The 16921-nt window shown below is 35.4% G+C and overlaps 1 protein-coding gene and 1 pseudogene across 5 annotated transcripts; both read left to right on the top strand.

The window, feature by feature from the left end:
• Positions 1–2234: 2234 nt before the first annotated feature.
• Positions 2235–12964, top strand: LOC113719587 (uncharacterized; annotated as a pseudogene).
• A 191-nt stretch (positions 12965–13155) lies between these two features.
• Positions 13156–16854, top strand: LOC113719685 (uncharacterized). 5 transcript variants are annotated; one of them, XM_072073544.1, is made up of 5 exons: positions 13156–13294; positions 14506–14547; positions 14637–14743; positions 15818–15852; positions 16562–16854. In XM_072073544.1, the coding sequence occupies exons 2-5, from the start codon at positions 14545–14547 to the stop codon at positions 16627–16629; spliced, it is 213 nt and encodes a 70-aa protein (XP_071929645.1). In that variant the 5' UTR covers positions 13156–13294; positions 14506–14544; the 3' UTR covers positions 16630–16854. The 5 variants fall into 5 exon arrangements, with proteins under 5 accessions (XP_071929645.1, XP_071929646.1, XP_071929644.1 ...); XM_072073545.1 differs by lacking the exon at positions 13156–13294 and adding an exon at positions 13362–13450; XM_072073543.1 differs by lacking the exon at positions 13156–13294 and adding an exon at positions 14068–14360.
• Positions 16855–16921: the final 67 nt, after the last annotated feature.

Below are 16921 nucleotides of genomic sequence, written 5' to 3'. Positions count from 1 at the left end.
CAAACAACTAGAAATTTACATACAAATACTTAAAACCGAACTCCTATATATATAGCAAAAATATACATGATACAACTCAAAAAAACAAATATCGCACTGACACATGAATCACAAGACAAATAGTAACACCACAAATATAACAAACAAACAAAACTAGAAAAGATAGACACGATAAAACAATATTAAACAATCTTACAAGCTCAAATAAAATATTAAATATACATATATATATACATGTGTATAAATAAATAAATAATAAAAATATAACAAACAAACAAACAAAACCCCAAAAAATATAAACAATAAAAAATTAAAACCATTATATCTCCTAAAATAAAATACTAAACACACACGCATATATATATTATATATATATATATATATATATCCACACATATTACAAAATATATCGTATGCCTATATATATATATATATTAATACAAAATTCACTACAACTTTGAGTACCATAAAATAAGTCGCATAAACATCAAACAGTAAATATTTAAAAATTCTACTGTAAATTACAGTGATTAAACTCTATAATTTTCATGTGCAATCATTTCCATTTCTTATAAAAAAAATTTATATGCATCACCTTACTTTCAATAATATCCATTTAGTACTAACCTATTAATATAAAATCTATTAGCTCTCAAAATTAATATTATCCTTTACTTATTCAGATTCTATTAATTAAAAAAATACAGCTCTCATCTATTTCAATCACATTTATTCATAACTAAATCAATATCATCTTTACTTATAGAAAAAAAAACCTACTTAATGAATAAACACATATTTTACCAAGCTATAGTTTCAAATTATTCCAAATTATTAATTTATCTCATCACACAACACCCAAACTATATCAAAATTGGCCAAAAAAATATCTATTATCCATTTATTTTTCAACAAACTTCCCATTCGTTTATATCCTTTCCATAGACTTTTCTGCTGCAACAATGCACATTTACTCATCCTAGCTATCCAAATTATGAAAATATCATCATCCTAGAATACATAAACTACCAACACCCAAAGTACAATAAATTATAACACTCTCAATGCAATTCTCCACCTAATTTTCCATCCTATCAACTTTAAAAAATTAATATATATTCCATTAATTTAAATAATATTTACTTATCACTAAATTAAAATAAAAAAAACAAAAATTTTTGAAACCAATATTATCCATCAAATATGTAGATCGTATTAATTTTAAAAAACACAATACAAATCACACCAATTTTACTATATCTATTTATAAATAAATCAATCCAATCTATCACTTCTCTATCCACTATTCCAACTCCAACTCTAAATCTATGTTATTAAATAAATCTTACATTAACCTAAGTACACTCTCAAATTAGGATGTATATATAAAAAAAAAAACACATGCTTTTTGCTTTCCTATTCATAATCAATTTCTTGCACAAACATCTTCTTCATAAATAAACCATCAATTAGCACTCTTACACTAGATACAATAAATACCAATTTCACATCGCTCTACATTTACATATACTATCTCATATTTGCTTAATCTACCATCACTACTCTAATATTCAACAAAATAGCAACCCTCTATTTATGATTCTTTCTACTTTATTTTATATTCCTCGTCACTCAACAACCTTATAATATGGGCACCCTGCGATAGCCGCGGGTCCAATGCCTAGTCATATACAACAAGTCAACAACTGAACAATTGCACTAAAATTCTAATCATACTTGTCCCTGGTCCAATTTTTGTTAACTGTGCAGCCTTTCCGAGTGGGCTAATCGTTAAAAGAAAAAAAATGAAAAACAAAATCAGGAAAAGAAAAAGAAATATTCTCACTAGTATCGCAGCCGACCTAAACCAGTTAGGCAGTTACCACTCCCTCCCTCCCTTATTTGATTCTATTTTGAGAATTCAATTTTTTAATAAACAGTGATTTGATTGTGATATTTATATTTATTTTTTTAATTTTATCTTAAAAATTTAAATATTAAATTTAAATAGTAATATATATGTTTAAGGGAAGGGCTATATTAAAAATAAAAAATAAAAAAATATTTTAACTTTTTCAATAAAATAAATATTTTGAGATATTCAAAAATAGGAAGCAGGATACTGTGGACGGAGAAGCACGCAACTTACCAAAGCAAACCAAAATCTGGAATGAATTCTATCAAGGGGGAAAAAACCGGAAAAACATACCGGTAGTCTCGTATTCAACGTTGAGCCTGTATGCAAATATATATATATATATATATATATATATATAAAATGCATGGAGGCTGTTGTCCTATTCAACTCTGATTCGGTCGCCTTCCCAATCACCTGAACGCTTGAGACACTTCCTGAAGGAACAAAGCCCAGCCCTTCTTCTCAAATCCGGTGTAAATGCAACTGAGATCTCTCCCTGGATTTTCTCTTATATAGCTGAAAACTTGGCAGTTTTAAGCTTGGAAAAATGCCGCTATTCAGGCCAAGCGCCCGCGACGTCGCCGGATTCAAAGTCTTGTGCTGTCTGGGAATTATGTATGGACTCATGTCTTTGTTGGTTTACTCCGTCGTTCATATGAAGTTCATCACTCCCCTCGGTATGGACGCCCCGCTGGATCGCTTCTCTGAAGCCAGAGCTGTGGAGCACGTTCGCGTCTTGTCTAAAGATATCGGCGGTCGCCAGGTCACCTATTTGCCCCTTGCCTCACCTCAATTCTCTCTCTGTATTAGCAATTTATTACTACGTACTGTACTGCTGTGTGACTCCATACACGCTATTTCTCGTGCTAGAATATGCATTTATTGCGTCTTTCCGACCATGTCTCTTATTTGAATTTTGGTTTGAAGATTTATTTATTGATTTGTATTTATTTGAGCAAAAGACCGAAGTCAGGAGCCACTCTACCGGTACAAAATCAATTCGTATGGTACACCCGTACACGTGAGGATGAAATTTAACTTTTGTTGGCCCCAAGTATATGCACAGTTTCCAGAAAAATAAAACTGCGCCACTTTTTTTTTGGGTGGTTTAGAGAATGTGCTAGAAGTTTTTCAAAATTTTTTTGAAAAATAAAGGTGATTCATAGATGCACGAGTACATCTTGAAAAACTTTTGGTTTGCTTTTTGTTAACTTGCGAAATAGATGCGCAATTTTTTTTTTTTTTTTTTTTTTTTTTTGGCCTTATATTTGTATAGTTAGCTACATCAGGGGTACTTCAGAAAACGAATTTATGTACTTATTTCTAGGAAGGGCGTCCTGGTTTGAGACAAGCAGCTCTGTATATTAAGACACAGCTAGAAATGATTAAGGAGAGAGCTGGACCAAATGTTAGGTTTGTATCTACTGACACTATACTTCTTTTATTTGTTGATGTATTTAAGAGTAAATTTTACACTCTTAGACACCCTTTTAGGGTAGCTTGTAACTCTACTTTTTGGTTGGGAACTACTGTTTTTGCAGGATAGAGATTGAAGAAACAACAGTAGATGGTTCGTTCAATATGATTTTCTTAGGACATAGCATATCTCTGGCTTATAGAAATCACACCAATATTCTTATGAGGTAAAAAATGATCTCCTTTTGCTTCTATTTGGGCTGCTTTGATGTCAATCTAAGACCAATAGCTAGAAGTGCTAACTTCTCAAACTCCTTTTGCACAGATAATTTGTAATATTCACGTTTTGGGAGAAGTACCAGCTTACGATCTTGCATTTTGTGATGATAAATTTATTTGAACAAAGTAATTATTACTTGTTCAGGTCTTTGATTTCGTGACGTCCACTGTGATCCTTTGCATGATTACTTTTCTTGATCTTCATGATGAACTTCAGTATTTAGCAATAGCTGTTAGGTGGCTGTAGTCAATGAGTGTTGTAAAAGTTCCTCACACTCTGTCCATAAGTATGGACAAAGACAACAGTCTAGTATTTTGCTTTGTAGAACTTCAAAGTAAATATCAAAGACTTTTTTTTTTTTTTCGAAAAGTAACTCTCAAGACATTTGGATGGAACCACTTTGAGTGTAAAAGACTTGAAAAGGTTAATAAAAAAAATTATTTCTTAGATGTACTCTGTTGTATTCTGCCTGTATTTAAATATTAAGTGGGGATCACTGTTCAAAAGTTTGTTAACAACTTGCCTATGACCTTAATTTCTTTGATTAAATTAATGCCTGGATACATCTTTTTAAATGCAAGAATTAAGGCACCTTAACACATTTTAATGGAGTTGCAGGATTTCTTCTATAGATTCTCGAGAAAACGACCCAGCAGTTTTGGTGAATGGCCACTTTGACACTCCACCAGGTTCTCCTGGAGCTGGTGATTGTGGTTCATGTGTTGGTGGGTTTTATATATCACAATTCTACGTTTTAAATGGGATCATCAATTATTTATATCTTACTGTGTTGTTTCTTCCTCCTCCCTAAACAGCTTCTATGCTTGAACTAGCTCGGCTATGTGTTGATTCTGCTTGGGTTCCTCTTCGACCAGTTATATTTCTATTTAATGGAGCAGAAGAGCTGTTTATGCTGGTAAGAAATGTGACATGGCTGGCTACCTGAAACAAAAAGTTGATCGGCTTTTCTTGATTGACGTTCTTGTTTGGTATGTTCTGAAGATTTACAATAGTACTTCTAGGGAAAAAGAAACAAACCACCGAAATGAAATCCTTCAGTAAACATATCATCAGAAACTCTAGCGTACCAGGACATTGCATATTGTATCTTGTTGATTAGTAGATTTACATTGACGGAAACTATCTTCCAATGATCTGTTTTATGGCTAATTCAGGGCTCACATGGTTTCATGACAACACATAGATTTGGCGTGATACTGTTGGGGCTTTTATAGATGTTGAAGCTTCTGGTACAGGTGGAACTGGTAAGTACCAGCTGCTATTTGTAAAAATATGCAACTTTATTGAAACTTTTTAAGTTGAATTTAACACACTTGACTATGATCAACTCTAGTTAGAGTAACATTTAGCTCAAGTAGAATCACATGTACCGATTCATCATCATCTATGAGCTGGCTTCCATTCTTATTTTTTAAGTTGAATTTGAAACTGTACTAAAAACCTCAGATATGTAGTCATCATGATGAATGATAAGCAATCCATCTGTGGACCAAAACTGTTGTAAATGTCATACTTAGTATGTAATTGAAAATTGATGGTGGAGTGATTACAGGATATAGATGAAGTGTGTGTTAAGAAGCAGAATTTTCCTAGGTGGAGTTTGGTGAATTTGCAAGAAATAAAAGAGAATTGTAGAGTTATTAAGTAATAGTAGAATATTTCTGGATCAATTTAGTTATGATCCGGTGGATTACTAATGAAAAGATAAGAAATTCACATATCAGTGGCTGCTTTGTGCAGCTTATCTGAGAGATTAAATGTTATTTGAAGTGCATTACCATATTGATATAAGCATTGCTGAATGTTCCATGTACTTATGGTGTTTGCTTTAGGATTCCTGCAAGCATCTCTATGGACTAAGACATAAAACATAGATTGCCATTGTATTTGATTCACATGTTTAGGTCACTCTTCCCCAAGAATAACTTACCAAAGCTGTTTTAACTGAGGCATTAGGTGTTTGCATATTTAGTTAGACACCATGGAGAGTTTTGTCTTTGAAATGTATGCTTATAGATGAACTAATTGATCTGTGCTTTTTTCTTCTTTTTCTTTTTCCTGGTATGCAAAATTACATGCCCATATATGAGGTTCAGACCTTTAGTTTTTGCCCCCAGCATGGCACACACATTTTCTTTCATAGCTGAGCCTATATTGTTAATTTCTTTAGAGCTGAACCTACACTTGAATTGCTCAATTAACAGATCTAGTATGCCAATCTGGACCTGGATCATGGCCTTCATACATTTATGCTCAAGCAGCTATTTATCCTATGGCTAATAGTGCTGCTCAGGTTTTCAATTTTACTTCTCTGTAATTTGTTGAAACTTTCCTTCTCCTGCTCTCTGGTCTGGTAAAGAATAAAGGAGTATTGTTTTAACATTTGCCTGTCTGATTCCATTCACTTAAACAGATGAGACTTTTAAAGCTTATCTAGACTCTCCATGTGGTGTTTTTTAACTTTCCCTTCTTTCTTTGGTCAATAATCTTTTTGTAGTTTCCTGCTGATATCTTTATAACTTTTTCTTTTGGGCAAATAAACCTTCAGGATGTTTTCGGTTCTATACCTGGTGATACAGATTACAGAATGTTTGCCCAAGATTATGGGGATATTCCTGGACTGGACATCATCTTTCTCTTTGGGGGTTACTTTTATCATACTTCCTCAGATACTGTGGAAAGATTACTGTATGAAGTAGATTTTGCTGGAAGTTCTCTTAGTTGATTGCCAGTATCTTTCTCTTTACCATATGCCTGATCTGGTGCATACTATTTTGGTGAAGCAGACCTGGAAGCATGCAAGCACGTGGGGATAATTTATTTAGTGTAGTTAAAGCCTTCACTAACTCCTCTATGCTACAAAATGCACGTGAAAGGGAATCTCTTAGACGTGCTGCAAATCGTGATGAACGGGCAGTTTTCTTTGACTACTTGTCATGGTTTTTGGTGCGTTATAATTCTTATTGATTTCATCTCTGTGTACTCATGTATATCATTATTTCGTACAACTTAGTTAACCCAGCAGTCATATCCATTCAATGTATTCTTTCTTTATTTTATCTTCCCTTAGTAGGTGGGTTGTTAAGAGGATAAACTCTTTCTTTGAATTGATCTCTAAAATCCTTCTCAGGTAATCTATCCAAGACAGCTGGCTGTGATGCTTCATAGTATTCCTCTTGCCATCTACCTACTTATGCCAATTTTTTTGCGATTTCCAAATAGAGTGTTTTCCTGTTCATTTATGACTCTCTTTGACTTTATCAAAGGTAATGGGAATGCAGCTGAACCTGAAGTTACTTTGTTGCAGGTGACATTGTTCTTCCATTGTGTTTAATTACTGCATTGTTCTCTGCAGGAATGCTACATCATGCTTTAGGGATTCTACTGGCCATTATTTTTCCAGTTGTTTTTGCAATCTTGAGATTGCTGTTCGCAAGACATTCAATGAACTGGTACTGGTTTAATCTTGTATTGCTACTAGAGTAGTTTTTGGTATATAGGTTTCCTTTAGCATATGATATAGCATTTTAGAACATAACTTTCATTTCCTGATGTAGGTTTTCTAATTCATACTTGGCCTTTTTGATGTTCATACCGTGTTCACTTCTTGGTCTGTTAGCACCACGATTCTTTTGGAGAAATTTTCCTCTCTCTCAAAATGTTTCAGTAGTCAAATCATCAAAAGAGGTAAACTTTTTTGTACTGAACCCTGTGATTTTTCACTCTGCTCACCTCTGTTTGTGTTGATTATTCATTTAAAGAAACTATGTTAATAAAAGAGGATTTTTTTTCGTTGAATTGAGTAATTTAGATGGAAATCATTGCTGTTTTGGTACAAAATGTATGTATCTGTGGAAATTATGAACTAGTATAACTGCAGAATGTGTTACTGATTTTGTTTGGTCTATTAACTTGTGAACATCTCGCCTTTTCGTTCATGTGCATTCAACAATCATGTATTTGGTTATATTTGAATTCATCTAAAGGGGAAAAAGGAAAGCCCAATGGAAATTCATTCTACATCACATTTGAAATTTAAGACATTGGAGTTTATTGGTAGAAGGGCATTGTTGTGATATCCACTGCATCCTTTTATCCGGCTATTTTCTGATGTTACTGGGCTATCTTCAAGTCTGATCAGATTTGTTGTGCCTGAGCTTCTTGTTTGCTTTATTTCTGATTATAAAGTCACACCTATCCACCATTCATTGCTTTTTCCTTTTTTTCAAGTGTACTTGTTGCAAAATATGCGGGGAGGAAAATTGTTACAAAAAGCTGGGTAATGGTCTAATATTCATGTTTTCTCTAGCTTTTGAGATTACCAGATGAGAGAGAGGCTTAGCATATGTTCTACACAGTCGCCTAGTTTTACTTTGCAGGATCCCATTTTTCAATTTGAGTGCTCAGGACATAATGAGTACACTGATAATACTTTTACAGGAACTGGCAGGTGAAGCAAGGTTTTGGGGAGCATTTGGGTTGTACTCCTTTATGACGTTGGTATGCGAGACCTATATGTTGTGCTATTCTTTGGTTGTTAATTGACTTCTACAAGTTATGTTTATCGACCCTCTCTCCATCCCCCTCCCCCCAGCCCCCCCGCCCCCCCCCCCCCCCCCAAAAAAAAACTTGTTCAAAATGCTATGTAGAATACCCACTTGTGCAAAATAAACATAAAGCAAATGACTTTCTGAGTTGTATAATGAAAGTAAATGATCATATTATAAGGAATTTAATTTTCAACATTATTTTCTGAAAGCAGGGGTATCTGATTTCTGGGTTAAATGGAGGTTTCTTGACCTTTTTGTTGGCAGTCTTCATGCTTCCTGCATGGATCTCCTTCCTCCTATCTACAAGGTCCTTTGGTTTTGATTCTCTCAGGTAACAATTTTTATCTGTTTATGGTACTCTATTGATGTATGCTAACCTGAGAAAAAAATTACTTCTTTATGTCTAGGATAGAGTCTCATATGTCATAATGCTGTTTTAGATTGTTTTTGAGTTTGAACAGGATCAAATTATGATGTCAATATGAACCCAAATTTTGTGCTTGACATCTTTGAGCTCAACGTTGATTTTGATTAATTATTTTCTGCATAATGGGGCAAACAAAATTCTTCTTTCAGGTCAACTGCATGTTACGTGATTCCGTTAATTCCTTGCTTATTGTACTCAGTCTACTTTGGTGGGTTCCTTGCTGCATTTTTGATAGAGAAAATGGGAATGACAGGGTCTTTTCCACCTCCTTATGGTTAGGCTCACTTCTCTTTCTTTGTATCAAGTGGTTTTTTATGATGCTTATGTGATATTTATTTGCAATTAGTTTTCACGTTCTGAAAGCGGTATCAGTGTGAGTATGGCAAGGTTTAGTTATAAATGCCAGTGCTCCCTTGAGAGTTTCATGTTTTACCTTCAAGATACTGGGTAACTTTTCTGGTTTCCAGGATATTTCATTGCAGACATTGCAGTTGCAGCAGTTGTTGGACTTGTGACTGGTTGGTGCGTCGGACCTCTTTTGCCTGTTGTTGGCCAATGGTTAGCAAGATCATCTATCATGCAATTCTTGCTGCACGGAAGCATACTTGCTCTGGCTCTGTCATCTCAATTCTTTCCATACAGCACAGATGCTCCAAAAAGGGTGATCTTCCAGCATACTATCAGAACTGCAGGTATGAAAGACTGAAAGGTACTCGAAAGATATAGTAACATCAGTTGAATATGTGAAAATAGTTGCAGTATAAGATTATGCATTCTAAGTGGAATCCTTATGAAAAGACCCTTTTCTCTTATCTCTCTTTTTTTTTTTTTTTTTACTTTTTGTGGATGGGGGTTGGCTGGGTAGAGCATGTACTTTGCGTTTCAATTTGCTTGCTGAACAGCTTCATTTACATGCTACTGACTGTTATAATTTGTGATTTAGCATTCTGAAATTTTTTCTAAACTTTCTGGCACGGTACTGAATGTATAAATAGGATGAATATGGTTGAACATTCTAACAGGGTTTTCAAAAATGTCATCAACAGGTGCAAGTCATATTGATGATTGCAGTTATGATTTTTCCGTGGTTGACTCAAATTCTCTTCTTTTCGTCTTTAAACATGCCCCAGAAGTGGCAAGAGAACTGCATATTAATTCAGAATTATCCTTTGATACTGCAAATTTGGTCACTGCAAGAGACTTGGCTGGTAAGTACAAAAAGAAGTCTTTTATGTATCATATGTTTTCCCTCCGCTGCAATATGATTTTGACTAACAGTGCATTTGCTTTCTTCTGACAAATGGGTAAATTTTATCTGATTATTGGCCTGCATGACATAGAACCATTTTCCAGCCCCTTTGTCTGCATGGCATAATTGATGGTACGAAATCATATTGTATCCTATGAATTGTAATACGACTAGGCTTCATGACTTGTTCTGCTTTAAGATGCTTCATGCTAGGTTTTTAGTGCTTGTGCCCCCAGCCTACAGAGCAGACTGGTGAATGCTAACTGGGAGCAGAGACCATCTTGTTTAATTTGTTTTAATATTCAACTGGTGTAATGGAACTGAAAGTCTGTTATTAATGGAACTGAAAGATTGTTTTCTCTATACTGATTTATCATGATTGGTGATAATGAGGATTTTGCTTTTCTGGATAGTTGGCACACAGTCTTTGAACCATAGAATCATATGCAATTCATTGGAATTTGCTTATCCTCAAAAAGAGATAAAGGAGAAGTTGTGAGCACGGTGCAAAGATACATGCACAGCAAGAGAGGACAATGTTTTGAATCTTTAGATGCAGTTCTCCTAAGAAAGGGTGAAAGGGAAAAAATAAATAAATAAATAAGATACTAGTCTAGAGGACAAAATCATACAACTTATAGGTCTGTAATGACATGGACAGTTGCTGGAATTCATGAATCGAACTCTCCACTCTTCTCTGACCATGAAATGTAACAAGTAGAAAGTATGAGCTAACCTCTAAGCTGTTAACAGTAACGTTGGGCCCCGGGCCCGGGGGGGGGGGTTCATGTGATTACTGAAGTTCATTTTAGCTTCTAATATTATGTTTGTCCTGCCATGGTTCTATTCAACTAACAACTTCTTATTGATGATTTGTGAATTACAATTGCTTTGAATCCATGAGTGACATTGATGATTTGTGAATTACAATTGCCAATGTTGAACAGGGCACTTTTCCAATATCTTACTTGTTTTCCGGAAGTTTGAAGTTCTCAGCAGAGAGAGATGACGTCTTGAAGCAATATAGAAACTTTCCACATCTAAAAACTTATAGGCCACAAGCTCTACTTGATGGAGGGTCCCGCAGAATTTACTTGGAATTTCACCTGGGGTAAAACACTGATATGCTGACTGAGTAATGTGACAGTTTGTTCTGTAATTTTACATTCAGTCTATCCTGTTGTTTAGTCCAATTATCCTTACCTTAGTCTGGTACTTTACGGCCCTCTTAGCATAGTATATTATTTGACATCCAAATGAGAAGAACTTGAACGGAAATGCCTAATTGATAGGTCTTCAGCATTCTGGTTTGCAGTTATCTGTTCTATATATATTATAAAACAACATTTCATGGTGTGTAAAACTGTCTGGACATATATCTGTGTATATACTTATGCTTAGCTGAATTACACTAAGAATTGTATGATATTGGCCTTCTAATAACTCAAGCTCAATAAATTTGGGAAATGAAAGATAAAGATGGGAAGTCATCTCCATGTGTGCTTTAAAATCAGGATTGCTTTTACACCATAATTGATAATACAGTCAATTCGCATAGAAGCTCCAACTTGTGACTTTTTAGTTGCTTTTAGTTGCTTTTTTTTTTTTTTCTCGAATTCTGGGAGCTGGACGCAGCAGGCACTCTTATACGTTTTCTTTTTGCCTACCTAAAAATAAAGTTAGTGCATTTGTCTTAGAACTTAGATTTATCTCCATTTTGCTTTCAGGTCCTTGAAAGAGGTATGGGTTGCGGTGCTCAACATAACAGGTCCATTATCCAGTTGGTCATTTGCTAATAGTGTACTACCAGGTGACATATATTTAATTTTTGAATTTGGATTTAGATTGTCGGATTCTGTATATTGATCCTTGTGCAAATGTTTACAGCTCCTGAAAGGGTTACTAATGGACCACCATCATACATATGTAGATTAAGTGGTGCAAGCCATGAGAACTGGACCTTTTGGTTGGAGGTAAAATTTCAACCGTTTTGCATTTCATTCTCCCATCTTTGTTGCTACTTCCCCTTTAGTGAAGGAGTCCTGGGCAGGGCTCCTGAACGAGCTAAGAGTGTGGAGTGAGTCAGTCAAGGGTATGGCTCACGAACAGGTGGGGGATGGCGCGTGCGAGGCTTCTTTGTGAAGTTTGTCTATGTTTCTTTGTCCCCTTATAGTTTGCGATTAATAGAGCTAAAAGTATTAATTAGGAGGGTTACTGGACTGAGCAGCTTATGGTTATTACTGTCAGCTTGTGGAAGTACCATAGACAATGTCAGATGGATTTTGTTATCAAACCAGAAGCGATTGTACAATTTTTATTGAGACTATAATTTGAAAGGGATGGTGAGTCTACCGAAAGCACAATTAAGTTTACAGGTTAAGAAGAACTCTGTAAACCATTGAACCATCCTCCTTCAGAGCTTGAGCTGTTCATGAGCAATACATATTCAGGTGTTTGAAATTTAATTTTATCTTGCTCCTCCTCCACCTTGACCTTCAAATATCCGCTCCAAATTTACCTATACAATCGTCAAGTTGACAATTAATTGCACTTGTAACTGTCGATAACATTTGAACATGCACCATGGTATGTGAGTTAGCACGGAGCTGTGTTCATGTTATGTTTTGTCTTAATTGCAGGCAAGAAGTTCAGAATCTTTGAGGGTCGAAATTGCTGTGTTGGATCAGCATTTAACAGAGTCTGCCACCAAGTTGAAAAGCCTTTTTCCTAATTGGATAGATGTTACTGCTTTTTCAAGTTTTATGTCAAGCTATGTCTTCTAGCTTGATGATTTTCCTTCGAAAGCGGGTACCAGCTGGAATAATTACTCTGGATTGGTTTTAACAGTGAGGTGTCTTATAGGTGCAAAATGGATACTACTGTGTGTGTCATATCATTCTTTGATGCCACTATTTCCCTTCCAGTGGGTTGGCAGTTGAAACACAATAAATTTTGCCTCTACGGGCCGGATTTCAATTTCCTTTGCATTGATCGGTCAGTAGCATGCCAGCAACTAGCGACATTTTTTGTATTGATCTCACATGTATTTTCTTCTAAATCTAGGACCGAGAACAAATGTTAATGAAAATTTTAGATTTTGTAAGTTGATCGTACTGCATGTTTGCATGTAGCAATTAGAAATGATTATTACTAGAAGGATGAGAAACTACAGCTAGGACTATAGATGTTGTTTGGTTTTTCCATAAATTGACTCGGTTTTTGGGAATGTGCTCGGCGATGGGAATAATCTATTTAGACTTGTTTCTTGAGATGTTAATGGTGATCGTAGTTATTGTAATCACTTGTGAGAATGAGTTTGCACTGCAGCTCAGGGTGTAAGAAACTTCGATTTGCACATCTGTTCGAGTCTCGTAGGTGGTCCTCGGAGGAGTCGAGAAGGTGCAGAAGAGAGCAACTTCCAGTTTGTTAAAAGGTGATATACATTGTTGGCACTGGTTTCGGGATGTTTGTACTAGGGGAAGATCGTAATCTCCTCCTCCACTGTGGGGACACAGTATCCTTCCTTCCTTCCTTCGTTGCCGAGTAGAGTACTCACTTTCAGTCGACTTAGTTAACTTAATCTTTGCTGGTATGCGATGTCCTTCCTACTATTTTGCCATAAACCATTACCGCACTTCAATCAAAAGAGTTACTTGCACTGATTTGCACTTTGTCTCTTAACATTACCAATTTGGGGAGTACTTTAGTATCTTATACTATCTACTTTTCACACATTGTTTATTTCAATTATTAAAATCAAATGATTTTTGTTTATAGCCAACTATGAACGAAAAGGCTATATGGTACCCTAGCTATGGGAAAAAACTTTAGTAATTCATTTATGGGTAGTAAAATCTTTTTCTTCAAAATTAGGTAACAAAATTCATTAATTTGCAGCCAATTGAGCAGCATGCTTCAAATTGTTATAAGCCTACAATGTACTCATGTGCTGCAAGTGATTGTGTAGAATGAAAACCACCAAGGAGTTATTGCTTCCGGGGCAAATCATAATAAAACCATTAGAGCGGGGCAAATCTGTTTAATACTTTTAAGTTGGGGAGCAAAGTGATATAAAGCAAACCAAAAGGGTCAATAAGAGCAAGACTTTCCCTCTTTTCTTTCCTTCTAGCGACTAGGGGTAATCGAACGGTTAATTTTACCTGCCTCTCGTCATGATCAGAACGGTAGCACAGATGAACGGTGGGCAGAGCTATTAGATTTTCCAGTCGTCCCTGACACTTGAGCATTTCTCTCTTTTATTCTCTTCGTTCCCTTCTGCTAGTGGTATATTGTCCAAAATAGAAATAAATAAATAATAGGAAAAAAATAATTTTAAAAAAAAGCAGCAGCAGCAGCGGCTGTATCTGCACATCTCGCGATACTGCTGCCATCTTCTCATTCCCTTTGAGATCGTCGCTCGACTGTTACACTGAATCGCTTCCTTGTGATTGTCTCTCTCTCTCTCTCTCTATATTCACTTATCTAATCTCGGTCATTTTGTATGTGTTCTTTCTTTCTTTTCAACTGCGACTGTTAAATTTTTGGTACATCTTGCTTGGAAAACGAATCAGTGCCTTGCTCTTCGCGCCGTATGTTAAATCGAGGTAGAATAATTAGATAATTCTTTGCTTCTTGTGTTTGTAGGTTTTCGCGGAAGAAAGGTATTAAGGGAAGAATTTGGATATGGTGCGTTACTTTTCGAAATTGCAGGATTTCAGATTTCTATTTTTAGAATTTAAAATAGATACTGAAATTAGTATTGCTAAATTTTCCAGTCCGCGCTCTTCAATTTCCACTCTTTTCTTACGGTAGTGCTGCTGGGGATTTGTACTTGCACTTATGTAAAGATGCATTTTCCAGCTCTTCTTGAACAGAGGACTGGGTAAGTCTTCTTAGCTTCAACGATTTTATCCAATCTAAAATTGCTTATTAATGTTTATTTTGTTTGCTTAGTTTCAAATCACAAAATTTTTTAGTCAGTGAAATATTTGGTTAAAGTTTGTTTCTTTTTTGGCTGAGCCAGGCACTATTTCATGATTTCTGTACTTCATAGTTAATATCAGTGCACTTTTTTGCATTCTTTTTGAAAAGGTTCGACATCGCATTTTGACATGCGGATAGTGAATGCCTGATTACAAGTTTTGCTGTTAGGATGACAAGATATGAAATTTCTGATGCGTGATGTATGACGCGTGGACGATGGAACTCATAGAATGGTTACACAAGGAGATGTTTGAAAAGACTTTCGTTAATAAGAAATCAATACTTGGTATAGTTTCTATAATCTTTCCTTTGTTAATGGTAGAGAATATGCTTTTCTATAGGGTCGTCAAATGGATGTGCATATGTTCAATAGTTCCATGGAAAAGCTTTTGGAAAATGTAATATATAGCAGTTTTTTTTGGATAAATTCACTTATAGCAGAGTGTTCTTTCATATTCATTGGAGTGATTCTAGTTCATATGCCAAGACATAAAATTTACATATTATTTGTATTATTTGTCTTGCATACGGTGCTTCTTGTTTTCTGGAAAAAACAATGTGCCTACAAATGCATGTATCTTTGCCATCTTTGTGCTTGCATCACAGATTGTGGGAGAACTAATCAGCTTTGCTTATGAACATTTCTAAGGGACTAAGAGATTGTGGGTTCTGCCTCTGGCGGAAGTTGTCTTGTTTGAATATTTGATGGACAATATTTGTGCGTGTACAATTGAAGCCAGTGGGTTCCATGAAAGAAATTACTTTTAACAGAATGGTGCATGTATTTCACAGCATGGATACATAGATCAGTGTGTAATTGCTGTGTGTAATGTTTTGGGATTGAAAAATGTGTCGAATATCTTTACTACGTCATTTATCTTCTTCCTTTGGATCTCATGATTACAGCAATTCAGTCATGTCATCATATTCATTTAATGTTAATGAACGTACTGATGTTGTGTTACTATTCCAGGTTTCGGGGCTTCTTTTGGAAGGCTGCCAGAATAGGTGAGTGACACCATTGCAAGCATGGTATTGCTATTGGAAATAGTTGTTGGCAAATCTATGTTTCATATAATTCATGTGGTCTTGTAGTTGCTATAAACTAGAATGCCTGCTTTTATTGTGAAATGGAGTATTTGAAATACAAAGAAATCAGCTAGACAGTAATTAGAGTGGCGACAATAAATTTATGGTTACAATTTGCATAGAATAAATGCATTGCCTTGTAATTAGAGTTGCTTGGTGTTCACAAGGTTTTTAGGAATGTTACTTTTCCATCTGCTTCTCATGCTGTTCTACATTCAATCAATCAGAAATTAATAAAGTCCCCTGTGGTCCTAATTGAGCTAAATCTATTGTGGCATACAAAATTCAACATTCAGACTAGTATGGTCACTATTTCTTCTTTGCAAGCATAAAAATACATTTGACTTGGTACTTTCTCAGAATGACTCAAGTATCTTGTGGATATGTTTCTGTTTCCCCCATTGTTTGTCTCCCCTTCCATCCCACAACCCCCAGGCCGCTACATGCACAGGAAAACAGGAGAAAAAAGAGGGGGTGGGGGTGGGGTTGTGTTTAGTTAGATTCCTTCACGATTGTCTATTAGAGGTTCATTGCTGACTTATCATCTTTGCCATTAATTATCACGGTACATACTGGGTTGCCTTGAAAACTCTCAAGATGATTTTTACCACTATGCTTTGTCTTGCAGGTGAGCGCTTGAGCCCTTGGGTAGCAGTTGGATGCTTCATGATGGGAGTATCAATAATATTCTTCTGACACAGAAATGATTGCTGACTCCAAAGTGATCGTAGAGCAGTCTCACCCTTCAGAATTAGTATTCTTAAATGCTTTGTACTATTGAATTTTTGAGAAATTCTGTATTTCCTTTCGTACAGGTGTGAAGTCTTTGTTTCTCAAATTTGTTTGTTAATGTGATAGGAGTTGATTGTTTACTCGCTATATTCTGAGGCTAAAGAAAATTTTATATTCCTTCTCATGTTACCCATATTCTTGTAGTAAGTTAATTTTCATGTTTCCGACTCATAGAAAGGTTTCTTATAATGCTGTT

Source organism: Coffea arabica, unplaced genomic scaffold (genome assembly GCF_036785885.1).
Source record: "Coffea arabica cultivar ET-39 unplaced genomic scaffold, Coffea Arabica ET-39 HiFi ptg000055l, whole genome shotgun sequence".
Classification (NCBI taxonomy): Eukaryota; Viridiplantae; Streptophyta; class Magnoliopsida; order Gentianales; family Rubiaceae; genus Coffea; species Coffea arabica.
This window is presented reverse-complemented; position numbering and strand designations above follow the sequence as displayed.